Source organism: Polypterus senegalus, chromosome 18 (genome assembly GCF_016835505.1).
Source record: "Polypterus senegalus isolate Bchr_013 chromosome 18, ASM1683550v1, whole genome shotgun sequence".
Lineage (NCBI taxonomy): Eukaryota > Metazoa > Chordata > Cladistia > Polypteriformes > Polypteridae > Polypterus > Polypterus senegalus.
The window spans coordinates 93,241,018-93,259,662 of record NC_053171.1 but is presented as its reverse complement, the minus strand read 5'-3'; the positions used below and the strand labels follow the sequence as shown (position 1 = coordinate 93,259,662).

The 18,645-nt window shown below is 36.7% G+C and overlaps 1 protein-coding gene across 4 annotated transcripts in view; it reads right to left on the bottom strand.

The window, feature by feature from the left end:
* The window catches only part of bcl11ba (BAF chromatin remodeling complex subunit BCL11B a), a 95,383-nt gene extending 78,315 nt beyond the window's left edge, over positions 1 to 17,068 (bottom strand). Inside the window, exons 1-2 of one of the 4 annotated variants that reach the window (XM_039741856.1) lie at positions 16,096 to 17,068; positions 2,617 to 2,991 (exon numbers count right to left, since the gene is read on the bottom strand). In XM_039741856.1, the coding sequence (XP_039597790.1) occupies positions 2,617 to 2,991; positions 16,096 to 16,153 (433 nt within the window). In that variant the 5' untranslated portion in view covers positions 16,154 to 17,068. Of the gene's footprint in view, positions 1 to 2,616; positions 2,992 to 7,781; positions 7,799 to 14,479; positions 14,499 to 16,095 lie in introns of those variants that run through there. The other 3 variants (XM_039741857.1, XM_039741858.1, XM_039741859.1) reach the window with 3 other exon arrangements.
* Positions 17,069 to 18,645: the final 1,577 nt, after the last annotated feature.

Genomic DNA, 18,645 nt, shown 5'->3' with positions numbered 1-18,645 from the left:
GTATAACATCCACACCCAGACAATACTATCCTTCATCATTGTAGTCTTTCTTCTGACAAATATGAATAACAACTTCTAATGTCTTTTGAAAAATACAGATGTTTGACATTTTATTCAGCAACAAATGTAGCCAGTTGTGAAAGACTGGATAGACACAGCTGGTTTATTGTACGCACGTAGAAAATGAAAGGCTCAACAGAGGCAGCTATTCAGATTTATCTATGAAAAGCTAATTAGAGGCTGTTTTAAGCATATCCACAGTATCTATCTATCTATCTATCTATCTATCTATCTATCTATCTATCTATCTATCTATCTATCTATCTATCTATCTATCTATCTATCTATCTATCTATTTATTATATAGTGCCTTTCATCACTGTTATATAGTACCTCTATCTATCTATCTATCTATCTATCTATCTATCTATCTATCTATGTTATAAAACACCTTTTAATCTATCTATCTATCTATCTATCTATCTATCTATCTATCTATCTATCTATCTATCTATCTATCTATCTATCTATCTATCTATCTATCTATCTATCTATCTATCTATTATATAGTGCCTTTCATATCTATCTATCTATCTATGCATTGCACCAAAGGATACATGAAACAATTGTTGATTCTACAGTCTATGCAAAATGTAAGGATAAAATACATTCACAAATGTTAACATAGCATGAGTTAAGATAGAAAAGTGACAAACACACAGCATCACACTGATGTAGATCTTTTAACATGTGACTATAAACTTCTTGGCACCAAAAAAAAAGCCACAGGAAATTACAAATAAAAGTAAATAGAGTGAAATCACCTGTCATAATGAATGCCATATAATATATACTATCTATCTATCTATCTATCTATCTATTATATAGTGCCTTTCATCACTGTTATATAGTACATCTATCTATCTATCTATCTATCTATCTATCTATCTAATAAACACATTATCTTAATAGCCACTAAATGATATACATTGGATTTAATTTTTATGTGATTATGATAATACCAGTAAATGTGTATGCTGTATAATAATTCATTTTCTCCTGTCCAAGTTTTGGTTTCTGCCTTGATAACCTCTGGCCCCTGCAACGCTGAACTGGATTAAGTTGCTTTGACAATGTTATATTACTTTAGCTTTCTTCATTTTTTAATATGTTTATTGTGTTGAACTATAATATCTATAGTAATAACTACTAAACCTTTCATAGCATGGCGTAACATGCTGGCTGTGTTAAGATGACAGTGCTACAATTTGTATCAAGGTTTCATTCAGCTTCATATAGGAGGCATCTTCCCTTTTCTTAATGAAACTCTATTGATACATAATGATTATAATTTCATGTAACCTTATTTTGGAAAGAGTATAAATTATTTAGATTTTTCTGCAATACAGAAACTGCAATGTTTCCCACATTATCCCAACAAAATACTTTGCTACAGAGTGTTTCATTTTAAAACGTATCAGATCCTACATTAGTGTCCTGGGGATTGTTTGTGTTCTTTCTAGTATGAGGAGGAAGTTTCTGGCTGTTCCTTCTGCTATGAAAACAAGCATTGCTTGCTTGCCTGGCATGCTGTCCTAACAAAAAGTCACCTTTAAATGTTTTGGTGTTATGAGAATAAAAGCAATTGATATTTTAACAGGAAAGTCTATCTAATCTGGCACAATCGAGCTGACCAGAAGTCAAAAGATGATTAGCAAGTTATGCTTAAATTCAATGCAGTTCACTTTTATAGAGCAAACTTCACAAAAGGTTAGCCTAACAGCTCACATGATAAAGTTAAATTGATAGCAACTACTTAAAACAGTGGAGTGGCACAGGGGGGCGCAGCGGGTAGCTCTGCCGCCTCACGGATACAGCATGCTGGGTGGGTTCTCCCCGTGTTGGCGCTCTGATACTCCAGTTTCCCCTGCACATCCCCAAAGACCCGCAGGTGGGGCTAACTGGCAACTCCAAACTGGCGGTGCGATGGACTGGGCCGTTTCCTGACTTGCACTCAGTGCTGCCAGTATAGATTCTGACCCCGACTTGGATTACGCAGTACTGAGGATGTTATTTTGAATGGTCCAGAGATTAGGCATTAAATAAGCTTAGGAAACATTTTATTTTTTTTATCTGCTTTATAATGTTTTACAATATTCAAAATGTGTACTACTTGAAGACTTCACTGAAATATTTCTCCACTCTTCTCAGTACAGACTGACTTTTTAATCCTCTTCAATTCTTAAAGTATTTGAATTTTAATGAGTTTTTTTTTTTTTACCTTTTAAGCAGATTTCTCTGTCTGGATTCCCCCCAGAAAGTATGGTGTGTTTGGCACAAACTATTTTACATAATAAGCCCTTTTTTGAAGCTTTAGGTTCCCCTCAGCTTTCCTAAGCATAAGACAAAACTTTGTGTTCAACATGCATTTCTGTACTGCCAGCCTTCATGGTGAAAACACGTCCCATCTGAGCAGTGTTCTCATATCAACGTTTGTCCTAAAAACGCCCCGTCACTTGATGTAATTATCTGCCATGTTGCTGTTGTTTTCCTTTGTTTCGTGTTTCTCTCATATTTCTTTTGGACTCGTGGAAAGAAGTGAAAGGTGAGACATACCTGCTATGATGTTTTCTTGCTTAGGGCAAATTCCTTTTGTGGGAGTCAACAGTCTCTCGTCCTCCTCCTCTGGTGTGACCTGGATGCCGATTTCCACTGGTTCCACCACTTTCCTGAGCTCAGAGCGTTGGGGTGAAGGGCTTCCCCTGTCCAGGCTTTTTTCATAATAGCCCTGGACACTGCTGAGGCCATTGCACTGCTTCCTTTTGTGCTCGATAAAAACCAAAATGTCCCCCAGTGGGAAATTCATTTGGCACTGTCCGCAGGTCAGGAGATCATGGTCCCCCATGCCAACGCTGGACCCAATGCCATTTGGATCCAGCATATTATGAATATCATCATCGGCGATCCCCGGATCCACATGGTCAACTTCGGCTTCAGAGAAAAAAAAAACAAACAGATCAAAAGAATACACGTTAGAAACATGAATAATACACTTTTCATAAAATATAAAGTGAGGGCATAGAGGACACACAGCACATTGAAGCTTTATAATGGAAGGTGTACGTTTCTAAGCCCACTGACCCAAAGGTACTACTTGGCTGGTTTGACTTCTTGAAGCACGAGTGTGTCTACTGGTGTCTTACCGACGCATGTTTTTCACGTTTCTGAACTTGCACAGAACAGGTAAGCATTCTTGACGGCTGCAGTCATGTGCCACCGTGAAGTTGCTTCTAAATTACTTTCTAGTCCTGCAAATTCAGAAAAGTGCTAACAAAAATATCTGATTGAATCTTTTAAAAAGTCAACCAAAACTACAAACATTGCACCACAAGATCTGTCAAAGGTGGCATAGTGGCACTGTAGTTAGCCCTGCTAGCTTACTCAGAACCTTGAGATTGAATCAGATGCCCATGAACTGCACGTAAGCAGCTCTCCCTAAGTCTGAGTGCACAAGTAGCACCTGGGATGCCTGGCTCTGTGGCAATTGGAAAGTTACTGGTTCAAATCCCATAAATGCCAATAGGGACTCTGCTCTGTTGGGCCCTTGAGCAAGGAAGGCCCTTAACCTGCAATTGCTGAGCGCTTTGAGTAGTGAGAAAAGCGCTATATAAATGCAAAGAATTCATTATTATTATTATACACTAGCGACCTGTGCTGGGTAGTTTTCTGCCTTGCGTCTGATGCTTGAAGGGTACACTCTGACGGTTTGGACGAACTGAATTTTTGAATGTATGTTATGTTAGGATTTCTTGATTTAGCGTAAATGATCTTTCGTGTTACTAATGAACCCTTTTCTCCGTATATCCACACAGAGGAAAAAAAACAGATGAAACTCATCTTGCAATCATTATTTTTTCGGATTCTGCTAATGCTTTAATAGACACATAGATAGGAAAAGTTGAATGGCACAATCAAAATATGTATAGACAACACAAAAAAAACCTAAGGAAAGAATTTAACAACAGCATTTTATTTGCAGATCTCATGCAAAAAATAAATCAGCCTAATCGAATCCTTTTTAGTTGTTGCGGATTGACAATTAAGACCAATGTGAAGAAATTCCACATTAGCTAAATCATCTTTTAAATAAAAGCAGCTTTTCAGTGCCAGTTCCAGTTTCTGTACAACCGTGGCCCCGTGAGAGAATTAGTCAGCAAGCTGCGGGATGCGTCCAAAGAGAAAATGACCCAAGTGCAGTGTGTTATGGAAGTCCAGGCCTCGATTGTCCTTTTGCATTTTTCTCCACTTTGAAGACTTCCCTGGATTGCTACAGTTAACTTTTTTTTTACCTCTTCCTAAGGTTAAAGTGCACACCTGCTAAAACTGCCCTGACGACAACGTGAAAAAATAAATAAATAAATGCCGTGCAGTAAAAGTGGCAATCAGGGGCTTTGACAGATTTGTTTCTTCCTATGTCAGGCTCTTTCAGTCTTTTTTTTTTTTTTTCTTCTTCTCTATAACTCCCCCCACTCCCCCCTTGCCTGACATAACCCCACCTTTCTTAAAAGTCATAAACTGGACCAATAATATTTCCAGATAGTGGTAGGCACTACGGTTATCTGTGCTACGTGATGAGACCCACTAAATGGCCTCTCGCTTCCGTGTTTACAAGGTGGTGAGTCAGCAGATCATTTTATAAAGTGAAACCTGCTGAAGTGCAAGAATGCACATATGTTGAAGAGATTATCGAAAACTGGCTATATGTGGTACAGTTTTACATAAATACATTTAGGTACAGCCAGGAAAATATAATAAATTGGGCTAAGAGAAGGTAATAAAGGAGATTAGCACCAGTGCCACATTCTGTACATCTTGGTAGCATGAAGACCTAAAAACAGTCAGAATTATGAATGTTTAAACGATGATGACAGCAGAATGACTGCACATGCTCTCCATTGCATCAAACATCGTGTTACACTTTTCATATATGTGAATTGTTAAATTACAAGCTTTAAACTCTTGCAGGCTTCCTGTGTAAGGTTACAAGAATAACATATACAGTCAATATTGTTAAGCAAATGCGCCTTACACGATTGTGTCTGTCTTGTTTTATTTAACTGTTCAGGATAGAGCTTGCCACTATTTTCCTTGCAAAACACCTTAACGTGTGGTCCGTGCTTTCTTTTGTCCTGTTTGTATTTGCCCAATATGACTGAATGTTTTGCCTACCATGCAATAACTTATAACGTAATCCTTACAAAGTGTAGTACCTGATTTACTGTATAATTAATTACACAAATGATTAAAAATATCTATGTTTTGTAGAATTAATAATACCAATGTAGTACACTGGTCACATTGTATAGCACAACAGCCTGCAAGCAGCCCATGATATGCCACTGATAACAATGCATCACCTAGGTAACATTAAGGAGCATCATTTTCTTGATCCTTCAATAAACACTTCATACAATTCTTTCAGCTAAAAGGAATGTCAAATGTTATTTATCTTTTACCTTTTCATTAAAAAAAGAAACCTTCCAAAGCTGCTGCACCTTTTTGCCTAGAAACAAGAATCAGCAGAAGCCAAATAGCCTCAGGCACCACGAATTCTGAAACCTCCACGGATATTATAACTAATACTATCGTTTCAAGATTCATATGCAGATCCCAATAAATCAATTAGCCCTCAGCTTCCCAGGATGTAGCCCTGATATTGACATCATTTGGAACATTAAAAATCTCTAGCTGGCTTTATGGGCCTCTTGCATTTCAAAAAGAAGTCTGCCGCAGATCAACAGGTTCTGGAAAATATCCTCAGTTCTCGGACTAATCGTCTATCCATCCATCCATTTTCTGGACCAGCTTAATCCAGTTTAGGGTGGTAGAACAAACCTTGGAAGTAGCGCTGCTGGATACACTCACACACACACACACACACGCACGCACACGCAGACTCACGCTCACCCATTTTGTCAAAATGGAGTCTGCACATCTTTGGGATGTTAGACGAAAGTTAAGGGTCTGGTGGAAATTCACTTAGGCACAGGGAGAAGGTGCATGTTGAGGTAAAGTAATGCACAGAAAATGCTTTCATTTCTTTTAAAATGAGTTTCTGTAAAGTTCTAAGTTCCTTTTGGGGGCAAATACTATCTATCTATCTATTATATAGTGTCTTTCATATCTACAGTATATCTATCTATCTATCTATCTATCTATCTATCTATCTATCTATCTATCTATCTATCTATCTATCTATTATATAGTGCCTTTCATATCTATCTATCTATCTATCTATCTATCTATCTATCTATCTATCTATCTATCTATCTATCTATTATATAGTGCCTTTCATATCTATCTATCTATCTATCTATTATATAGTGCCTTTCATATCTATCTATCTATCTATGCATTGCACCAAAGGATACATGAAACAATTGTTGATTCTACAGTCTATGCAAAATGTAAGGATAAAATACATTCACAAATGTTAACATAGCATGAGTTAAGATAGAAAAGTGACAAACACACAGCATCACACTGATGTAGATCTTTTAACATGTGACTATAAACTTCTTGGCACCAAAAAAAAAGCCACAGGAAATTAGAAATAAAAGTAAATAGAGTGAAATCACCTGTCATAATGAATGCCATATAATATATACTGTATATTAATCAAAGATAAATCTGGCTTTCACAGACAGAAGAAAATTCATAATGATAGCCTAAACAGGGGACCCAATTTTGACAGATTCTTACGGTTTTATTTTTAAAAAAAGTTAATTACAACTGTTGATGTCACTGCAATTCTTATTACAATAAATAATGGAATGACAAAATGATAATGCCCTACCAAGACAGACAGACAGACAGATAATATATCAAATACTAAAAATGTAGCATGTCTGCTTTTGGTTCAAGTCAGATGGTAAGGGTTATGAATAAAGAGATTATGGGATGGATTTACTTTCTGCTGCTGATTGATAGATAGATAGATAGATAGATAGATAGATAGATAGATAGATAGATAGATAGATAGATAGATAGATAGATAGATAGATAGATAGATCTGTTTGTTTACCACCACTCATTCATTTAAAGATGACATATTTAAAAAATGATCACATTTTTCATGAACACTTCGCCCGACCATCACTTTCACTACAGACTGTCCCACTGCTCTAAAACATATAGCGGCATGTAGCTCCAGGCAACCCTGTAACCAATGCATTTCAGTGCCAGCTGCTGATTGGCAGCCAGGCCTACAGTTCTCAGCAAAGGATCTTCATTTATTTCTCAGCCCCTTGCCTGTCACCTAAGGGCAAATGCAAACCCCATCAATGATGAAAGGCACCCCACGCCCTGCAGAATTAGAATCTGGAGACTCGCTGCATCTCTGGGGTGAAGTTGGAGTCTAGCGTAACAGAAAGTGTTTTCAAAAGGCCGTCTGATTCAGATGGTCTACAAACAAATGAAGCCATGTAACGTGGAGCCTAAACGATCGACTGCAGGTTCTTCTGTTGTCACACTAAAAATGAATATAGATTACAGTAGCCTCACTGTAAGCATTCATATAATATCATTATACGTAATATCATTCTATCAGAATAATAAACGGGCAACTGCCTCTTTGCTTGGGTGAAAGCAATGCGATTAAGAATACAGTATAATTCAAATATAATGCATTTGTCCAAGTTAGTTATGACTCCGTGATGCACACTGTCCTGCAGCCTTATCTAACAGGAATACGTACATTACCTCTGATAATAAAAACTCACCCCACTGAGCTCCTAGGTGTCCTGAACTGAATTATAACATGGCATTTGCAGGCTTTTTCCAATGTCCCAAATAAATTGTGTGCACTCCTTACAAACTAGAATGTTCATCTTCTCTGCCAGATGAATTGTAATATTAAATATTGAGGATAATTAGGAACCCTTTATGACTATAAATGCATAATAAAAAAGGCGTGTTTCATATTGCAAAAAAAAAAAAAAGCCACATCAGCCCATGATGCAAGCTTGTTTCCAAAAATATTTCTTGCATCACATTGAAAATGGAAATGGTGTAGAGGTATTAAAACAACTACAACAGAAATGAGATCAATTATAAGGATCAGGTATGCTAATTATAGGTACTTCTGAATAAACGGCTTCAATTTTCAATTAGAAAGTAGGCCATTAAATGATTCCCGAAAAATCCTTCTACTATTGAGAGTTTAATGGCATCTCTGAAGCCATGCAAACATTAAACACCTTTCACACAGTCAGACGTTTACTGACTACTTACATTTTCAGCATGAAACTGATTCTGCTGGATAAATAATTGCTTTATTGATTTTTTACATGCAGATATTAAAACATTTTGTATGTTCATAACGTGTCACCTTTTTTTTGCAGGGTTACAAAGCAGCATCACAATAAAACTGACAATACATCGCATACGTTTATAGTCGCAGGCAAATGCACTTGTGAAATAACAATTAATTTCAAGCGAAGGCATGCTCGTGCTCTTAAAACTGGATGCAAACGTGCAGATTTAGATAACATCTACAGCAGCATTTGAAGGAAATATTACGCAAACATTTACACAAGATGTTGTCATTTTTTTTTTTTTAATCTGAGAAAGTAGCCTACAACAAAGGTAAATGATTAGGGCTAATAAACAGTCGTTTTATCTCAACCCAATGGGCTTAGTGGTAAAGATTATTTTGCAGTTCAGAGCTTGAAAGGAAATCATTTTCCTCCATGTAATCTAAACCATTATTTTTATGTTTTTCGCTAATTAAAAATGAAGATTTTTTTTGTTATTAAGTACAAATACAGTGCAATAGAGTCAGTCACCTGAAATATCACTCATCTTAAAGACATTTGGAAAAACGTGTGCTGTATTCATTGGCTGATTTGCATTTTCAAAATACAGAAATGAAGTTAATTGTGAAGACCTCTTGAATCTAGCAAGTGCATCAATGTAATAATAGTGTTTAGGCAGGTGGAGCGATATTTCAATATACAAACTGCTTTTTCAATTACAGAACAATACTGATATCTACAATATAAATACAGTGCTTCTCTAAATGAGTAGCAAAAGCTCTAAAAAGCAAATGACTAGCTAAAATGAAAAATAATCATAAGAGCAGCAGCTGTAAACGTAATCACGTAAATGTATAAGTGAAGTTTTCCAAATGAGGAGATCAAAAGCACAAATAGGTGAAGTTGTAAGGGGCAACTGATCACAAGTTCCTTCACCCATCCCCCATGAAAACAAAGACATAAGAAATGTGCGCTTGAATTCTTCCTGCCGCGCGCACGGAGACTCGCAGGCTGTGAGCGCCCCCTGGCAGGTTGTACTTAGAAATAACACTCTAGGCAGATCGGGCCTTGCAAGAAAGTTGAACAGTTTAGTGCCATTCTAGGAAAGAAGAGAACTGAGCTGGATTGGGGAAATTGAGTAAAATATACTGAATGAATTGCACGCAGCAAAGTAATCAGGAAACACAATCCAAAGCAAGGATCGCACTAACCAGATGTTGATTCAAAATGTAAAGTGGAATTCCTCCTCTTCATAAAGAAAAGAGTTGGATTCTGCGCAACATTGCAATGTATGTGCTACAATTTCTGAGACATGTGCAAGAGATCGGAGGTTACTAGAACAACTGGAATCATTTTCACTGCTTACAGAAGATTCATGCCTTAAGAGTTGTCTAGTAAGAAAGGGGATTTTTAGTAAAAAGCCAACAGACTTTATTACATAACTGGATAAATTAATTATTTCTCTTTTTAGTCAACAATATGTGATGAAATATTAATTGACACTGGCAACTAAAATACTCAGCATGCACACATTTAAAGAACAGGGCATTCAGCTGAGATGGTGGAATGGTGGAAGACTATTAGAATTGTTGCTTTTTAATTTGTAATAATGATGATCAGGTTTACCGTTTGAATGGTGCAAAGAGCAAAATTTAAAAATGAAAAATTACCCTTTGAAAGAAAAACACATTAACTACAAAAAACATGATAAAATTGTGCATAATAGCACAGCTACTGTAAATAGTGAATTTTATATTGCGAGTTAATGTTAATATAGTCAATGGCTTCCTTAGGCAGGTAGAATAAAAATGCTCTAGATTTGAAATAAAAAATGATGACTTAAAAGTGAACAGAATTCAGAATTTAGTTAATCTTGAACAGGAGTGTTTGCACTGCACTGTCAGATGTAAAATGTGTTGCGCTATTCTACAACCATTAACTTTAGGTTTACTATTAGATAGGCAGATACAGCACTATAAGATAGATAGATAGATAGATAGATAGATAGATAGATAGATAGATAGATAGATAGATAGATAGAAGTGAAAGGCGCTATATGATAGATAGATAGATAGATAGATAGATAGATAGATAGATAGATAGATAGATAGATAGATAGATAGATAGATAGATAGATAGATCTGCTTGTTTACCACCACTCATTCATTTATTTGTCTCCAGGAGGAGATATGACTTTTTACAGCATCTATATCAATAAATAAATACATGAATATATATATGTAAATATATACACACACACACACATGCACACACGCTATGGTCTAAACATACACTAGAATGGCTACAATGGAAGAAAATTTTAACAAGAAAAAAAAAAGAGAACTTTCGACTTGGCAGTCACATTCCCAGTGAGGGCTTATATACATTATACTGTACGTATTCTTTCTAAATGTTGCACCCCCAAGATTAAAGGTACCCGGTCACAAGCATTTTGCTTTTTTTTAGTTCACTAACTGTAAGCCACAGGAACATCAGTACACCTCCTATCGAGCAGCGGCCTAACAAAGATTTAGGTCTAAACAACGGAGGCATTTTGGTTGTGCCCCATTCACGTATTTATTGTCTGACCCCCCCTGCTTTTAAAGTGATAAACTTTACGTGTGATGCCCAGCTTTTGCTCAGCATGTGCCCATAATCAGACTGGGAGACAAAAATTGGGCAAAAAGGCATGCAAATTGGGTTTACTTAAATAAGGCTTACTTGGAATAATGAAAAATAAATGACCTGAAAAGCTAGGGTCTCATCTTGTGTTCTGAAATACTTTTGACAAACTTGAAAAGTTAAATGTGGTTTTGTTTAAATATTTTACATAATTGAAAATGTAAATATTTTCAAACTCCACTGCAAAGAAAAAAAGAAAAACCTATGCAGCATATAAATCCTGCAGCATATACCTGACAGGCACCTACATTTTATTGCTAAGTGTAAGAAGCCTTTATGTGCAATTTTGTCAAAAAATATAAAAACTTTAAACTTGCCTGTTTAAAGGAACTCACAGTTTACATATATATATATATATATATATATATATATATATATATATATATATATATATATATATATATATATATATATATATATATATATATATATATATATATATATATATATGTAACTAATAATTTACCTAAAAATTCAAGATATATATGTAACTAATAATTTACTTAATAAATCAACTTGAAAATTAAACTTGAAATGCACATTTTTTGGTGTCATTTTTGCTTTTCACGAAAAGTAAGAAATGTTAGTCGGCTTTAAAAGACGTGGCTCAACTAAGCACTTTGAGAAAACGGGACCCAGAACTGTTTCCTTGTGTGCAGAATCTCCCCAGACCCTTGGACAGCAAAAATTGCTTTCCATCTGTATGATCCTTTTAAGCAAATTCTGTTCCCAAATTCATAAGATTAAAAAATACCTCTATATATTTCTGACTGTAAGACACGCACTAAAATAAAGAGCAACAGTTTTTGATGTTTTTTCATTGCAATACTTAAGTCTCTCTTCTGTATTGAAACCCTGGGACTCCTCTGCACAGTCCTGCTTCATTCACTAGGGCTCATGGAACTCAATTCAATGTGATATGCTTCTGCTTTTCATGACTACTAAACTTTACAGTCGGCCACATTGTTTATCGACTTAGACTATAAGAAGGAAAAATCTACTTCTTTACTCGTATGCCTTAGCCTTGTGCTTATCTGATCTGCAAAAGCATTTTTATTACTAAATGAAGAGTCCACAGTGATCAATTTCCCTCATAATTCAAGCCATAATTGGGGTTTGGAAGCATTTCTCTTTCCAGTTTAGTTCCCAAAGATAGACTATAATTTGGGAATCACTAAAAGACATTTTTGAAATAAATACTTCATTATGAGTATATCTGAATCTTAACTCCGGCAATATAATTCTTTTAAATAATAACTCATGCTTTTGTGCTCATAAAAATATCTGTTCATTCAGTCAGGTGTAATACAGAAAGTCAACATTTAAAAGACGTCTCTACCTTATCAGTTAAAATATCATTCAAAACAGATGCACTTGGTGTTTTTCATTGATGACTATTTTTCTTTGTTTTTTTCTTATTTAATTTACAATATGCATACATCTACAAACACATTTTCACAGTCCACACACTGTATTTCTGTGTAAGTAACTGGAGATCTGCTATATACACAATTCATGTTTGTACATATTTCAGATCATGAGCTTCTTTATTACTTTTCACATAAACATGCACCAGCATGCATCCCTTTATTATGCACACACACACACACACACACACAGAGTACAAATTTCAATTAAGAAAAAAAAAGCACAGCCTACTTCTAAATACTCAGAAACAAATTCTCAACATACTCTCTACGCCGAGCCTCTAAAATGGACTGTTGGAAGCCAAAACAAATGTTCACCTTCCAGGTATATTGATTCTAGCTGCCGGAGAAAAAAACAATGGCTTTCCTGTACAGAAAGGCTATTGTGTCATTCTATTTGAAATAGTACAAGTTTACAACCTAAAACTTTTTTTGCCCATTAAGCTGAAAATTGATAGTCTACACATATATTTGCGATCACATTATTGATTTAACAATTTTGATTTTTTTTTTTATGATTAGGCTAGCATTTTGCCTTGTCTTTTAAAAAGCTGACTGAACGAATATCCCAGTGTATATGTATGATAATCTTAACTCAGCATACTGAAAAGTATTCCATTTTCTTTTCTGAAATCCTGCCAGGTTTTATTTCTTTACGCAACATTTTAAAGTGATAAAGTTATTGGACATTTAGAAATGGATGAGCAACTAGTAAATAGGTTTGCTTTCATTAGGAAGTTGTGTTTTAAAATAAAATATTATAAAAACACAAGGATAGCTCATATTAGGCTTCGCTTTCATGCACTGCAATTGCTTTTAATACATTTTGACGCTGTCATTTTTCATGTTTAAATTTAAACACCAGCAATTGTACTTGAATGCCTTTCCAACCCTTTCTACTATGACAAGTGGCCTAGCATACAACTGTCTGTCGCATGTGAATATGGAAAAATGTGCTGCTTTTGGGATCTTTATTCACTACATTATAAAAGGGTTTACCTGCATCAGACATATGTAGTAAACTGTGAAAACTGTTCAGTTAATATATCAAATACTAAAAATGTAGCTGGTCTGCTTTTGGTTCGAGTCAGATGGTAAGGGTTATGAATAAAGAGATTGTGGGATGGATGTCCTTTCTGCCACTGATAGATAGATAGATAGATAGATAGATAGATAGATAGATAGATAGATAGATAGATAGATAGATAGATAGATAGATAGATAGATAGATCCAATACGAATGTACTAAAGTTGTCAGGTCTGAGCATCATACTAAAATATACCGACTTTTATTTCTTGATTATCTTTTCGCACCTTTCTTCCCCTTCTTTTTATTCTGTGGATTTTAAAAGGCTGTAAGGTCCCTGCATAAGATGTCTTCATAAGTGCAGCGAAGTGTTTCTAACCAAGGTTTTGTGGAGGTGCTGCCCAGTTCAAAGCTCCCCCTCTGTTTCTTTGACTGGAATCAAACCCGCCGAAGTGTGCCTGTGCTGTGGGCACGGAGTCTCGGCTCGGGATGCGGGTTTCCCTTCTTCCAGAGGGCATTATAACAAGTCAGGTAAATAAATACATAGAGAAACGCTGCCTTTCTTCTAAAATGTCTGCATTTCCTGCCACCTTCTCGTTTGCTTTGCTACCTTTTCGTTTTACAACCTTGGCTTTGCACCCCTTGGAGGTATGTGCATTAAAATTCACCATTGTCCTACACAAATCACTTGAGACTAATAGATACTTCGCTTAACAGCCTGCTATGACAGTAACAAATAATTGAAATATCAAGACAATGTCGACTGCACTAGACCGTGGCTCCATCCTACCCAAACAGCTGGCTGGAACACACGAAAAATGCGCCCTTCCTCTGTGAAACTGGCCCGATATTGCCATTCTGCGTTTTCAACATGCAAGAATTTTATACCACAAAACGTCGCCTTTTGCCAGCTGAATATTAAGCTAATATCTTCGCAGTGTTAACAGTTTGATCTCTTAAAGTACAGAACAAAAAGGATAGCGATTTTTTTTTATTGCTTCAATAATAATGATAATAATAATAATTACCTTTTCCAAAACGAGCACCAGATGCGAAAGAATAAAATTTAAAGCTCCGTGCCGGAGCATCTGATACCTATAATCCAGGCCTTTATATAACCGAGAAATAAAAGAAAAGAACAACATTATGGGAGAAAAGAAACCACCCCCCAAAAAATAGGGAAAAAAAAGAGAAGCACAAAGAAAATACGACTCGCTAAACACTGAGAAGCTGCTGCTTGCTGGACTGTCTCGATATGGTTTCTCGACTGTAGATTTGCCAGGGGAGGGGAAATCTCTATAATATTTATTTATTTAAATTCTCTTGTAAAATAAAACATAAATATTCGGATGTACGGGCGTCTCGCGCCAGGACTCTTCTCTCTCTCCCCCTCCCCACCCCCCAAACCCCCATCACCACCTTCCCTCCTCCACCTCCTCTCCACGTCTCACGCGCTTCGCACTTGCTAGCAACTTTTCGAGTTTTTTGATTTCTTCCTTATTATTATCGTTCTTATCAATAATATTATTACTTTAGATCGCCGATCTCGAAGGGAGGAAAGTGAAGCAGACGACCTAAACGTACTGTAAGTTTAAATGTGAGCGCTAAAAAGGAAGCGAGCCAGTCTCCAGCAGCACTTCATTGGGAAACCAACGTGTGTGTGTGTGTGTGTGTGTGTGTGCGTCCGTGTGTATGAGACAGAGACAGAGGGGCTGATCTAGGTGATCTATTAAGATCGATGCAAATTGCACATTACCTTTATGAAGGTGACTGCGCTTAACATATCACATTTAATAACAACACTGATTTTCATCTTTGCCCTTGCACCTAAGAAGGGTAAAAATAATTGTCAAAGGGTCGTCGATAACACAATTTGGCCAAGATGAAAAGAAAACAGATACAAAAAAAAAAGCCACTTTACTTTCCAGAGGTTTAAATTAAAAGAAAATGTTCAGCCAAGTCTTAAATGCCCCGGAATTTGAAACGAATGCGTGCTGTAAAATGTAGGTTTTACACTCGCCGGTTTTCAAGCTGATTGGCCTATCGCCTGCACAACTATCGATCCGTGCACACGCGTCCGGCCGTATACACCGAGTCCGACAGCGATGCGTTACGATTTCATAGACAGCGTTTTATAAACAGAAATGCGCTCCCAAGTCTTTTCTCGGCTTAACGTAATTCATTTATTTGTAGCTGATAATTGGTGCACACCAAAAAAAAATCAATAAATAAAGCTCATTTAACTGTTTTTCACTTCGAGGTTTTCAGGTTTAATTTCCCTTCGTTAATATTTTTGGAAGGCATAGGAAACCCTGAGGTGCAATAGTTACTCAACTACCGCCACCAGCAAGCACCACTATTCACATCGCACTACTCCCCCACCCCGTCAAAAATACACACTCGCTCACGCACCCCCAAGCTAAGTTACGATTAACTTTTAAATAGGAAATCATTAGCATTTCTTACTCTAGAATACAGAGCATCCAGCACGTAAAAACAATTACTACTTTTTTTCTAATACGCGTGGACACTGAACTGTCCAAACCACCTTAAATCCTAGGTAGGTAGAAACAAAACTTTTTCAAATATGTTCAGATTCCTCGAATGGACAGGACAACAGTAATTCCATTGCAGGTTTACTTACGTGTGATTATTTCTCTCTGTGACAAGTGCTGTGGGTTTCCCTGCTTGCGACGGGACATTGCCCTGGCATTTACACTGGCATCGCACGGAGACCTGTACTCAGAAGAACTGGCTGGTTTCCCCCTTTTTTTTTTCTTCTTTTTTTGTGTTCCTTTAGTAACCTTGCCTGGGATTTCCCCCAAAAAATTAAATAAATAAATAACTGGCTTTGCACTCCAGTTTAGACTTCCAAGCGAGGAGTACTGATTTTTTTTTATAAGGGTCCCCTTGACCGAAACTGTCTTTGCGAGTGGCAGTGACTTAAAGTGTAGTAGTATAGTCTTTCCTCGTTGACCAAAAACAGAAAGAAAAAAATCGTTAACTTGGTTTTCTGTCCAAAAAAATAAAAAAAAAAAACACACACACAAAAAAAAAAAAGCAAAAAAAATGTTCAAATGTCCCACCTACTGAAAACCGATGTTGCCAGTTAAATGTGTCCAGGTACGAGCAAAAATATTCCTTAAGTGCCTGTGGCTGACAGTTGTGGGTAGACTACTGCAAATGTCTTTATTATTATTATTATTTTTACCCTTTTCAGAAATTAAATAAAAAAAGACCTACAGTGTTTGACAGCGGAGGTACGCCGGATATTCTTCACTCAGATTGAGATCTTGTGTTAAAAGAGGGTAAAATTCACCTTTTTTTTCTCAAAAAGAAAATCCAATGTCCTTTTGGCACTGCGATGGGTACCTTCACTCCTGCCTCTGCACTGACACTACCCTAGTGCATGGAATGCCAATTACTTTTTTGCCTTTCCCAACTCTTTTCACTTGCTCCCCTTGTCTGGCACTGAGGAGAACAAGGACATTGACTGCCACCTCCTTCCAAATAAAACAAGACCCGCTGGCTTTTTTTTTTTTTTTCTTTTTTCTTTCACTGTGAAGATGGCGGAGTCCTGCTTCTCTGGGAGCTCTCTGTCTCTCTGTGGCTGGGGCTGCCTCTGTACAATGGGATAAAATTCAAGTTCAAGTGCGGACGTGACGTTAAGTCTAGTGAGAAAGAAAAATTAGAGACTGCGAGACTGCAAGAGCACTGGGGGCGACTAGCGGTGGCTTTTCACATTGGATCACCTAAGCAGAAAAAAAAAAAATAATAATGAAAGGAAAGCACACATGGACATCGTGCGCCTGTGCTCACCACTCTCACCAAGAGAAAAGCAGCCTTCTCTCTGCTGCTAGAATGAACGGCGAAGAGAGGAAATCTGTGACAAGATCGACAGAAGGAAACGTGAAAAAAATAAAATGTATTGATCAATGGCTAATAATAATAATAATAATAACAATAACCACGATAATAATAATAGGTTTCAATTCGAAGGAGTTTTTGCATTGTGAAGCTTAATTATTTGCATAGAAAATGGCTTTGGCATTAAGCTGCTATGATTTTGAGAAATTATTTCGGCCAAAAATTGTGGACTTCTATTCATTTTTAAAATACAGATTTTTGTTTGTGTGTGTGTAACAAGTTCAGTAAATTACTGTAAGGAACAGACCCAGTGCTTCCTTGCCCACCATTTAATATAGCGCCTTTCATAGTAAAGGCACGTGCATGGAAGTCCTCGGCTTATCAAGGGATACAGTTGTTATAAACGTGTGTAATTATAGACAAGTTGATGAAAGGGATATTTACTCCTACACTTCACGTTTATTTTTAACCGCACACTTAATAATGCACTGCTATTACTTATAATGTTACGTTGCTTCGTTAGGGGTGGACGGCTACAGGAGTGCAGCCCACTGTGTGGTGCATGAAGTTTTTTTTTTTTGTGGCCACTTTTGAAGCAAAAACAGATCGATCTGAAAGGGCCATTACTATCTAAGTGATATTCTCTCCCTTCTATGTCAGGTAGTGCTGCTGAAAACTATTGATAAGAGTGGCGGGATCGATAATGAGTGAAAGAAAGAAAGAAAGAAAGAAAGAAAGAAAGAAAGAAAGAAAGAAAGGTACCCTTGCACGTGAGTGCATGTGTGAGTACAGGGTTGGTTCCTGCTTTGCGGCGTCCATCGCCGACACATTTTGTTCTGGCACCCCGTGACACTTTCCAGATTCATATTATATATAGAAGGACGATTTATGTACGTACCAAAAAATAAAGGTAGACATACTTTTTTGCCTTAGACTATACTAAATCTGGAGTCTTAGTTATTACCTTTGGTTTTCCTGTCCACTAGAAGCGAGATGATTCCAACAGCACGGTGTACTCAAGATGCCCAGCTCAGATCTTTTGATTCATATGAAATCCTCGGCCGTGATCGCTCACTTGCATGGTGGAGATCTGACATGTGTTGCGCCCGTCTCATTTTTTTTGATGTTACTCAGTTTCTCAACAGCAATCTCCAGTTATAAATGTACTCGTTCGTCATTAAGATATTATTTCCAATAAAGTTAGCCGTTTTCTAAATCTTCGATTTTTTTTTAATGCGGATTGTATTTTGTTTTATTTTTTTGTCAACCTTCTGACATGTTAAGAAAACTTTATTATTACATTGCAGGATGAGATAGCCGGATGGAT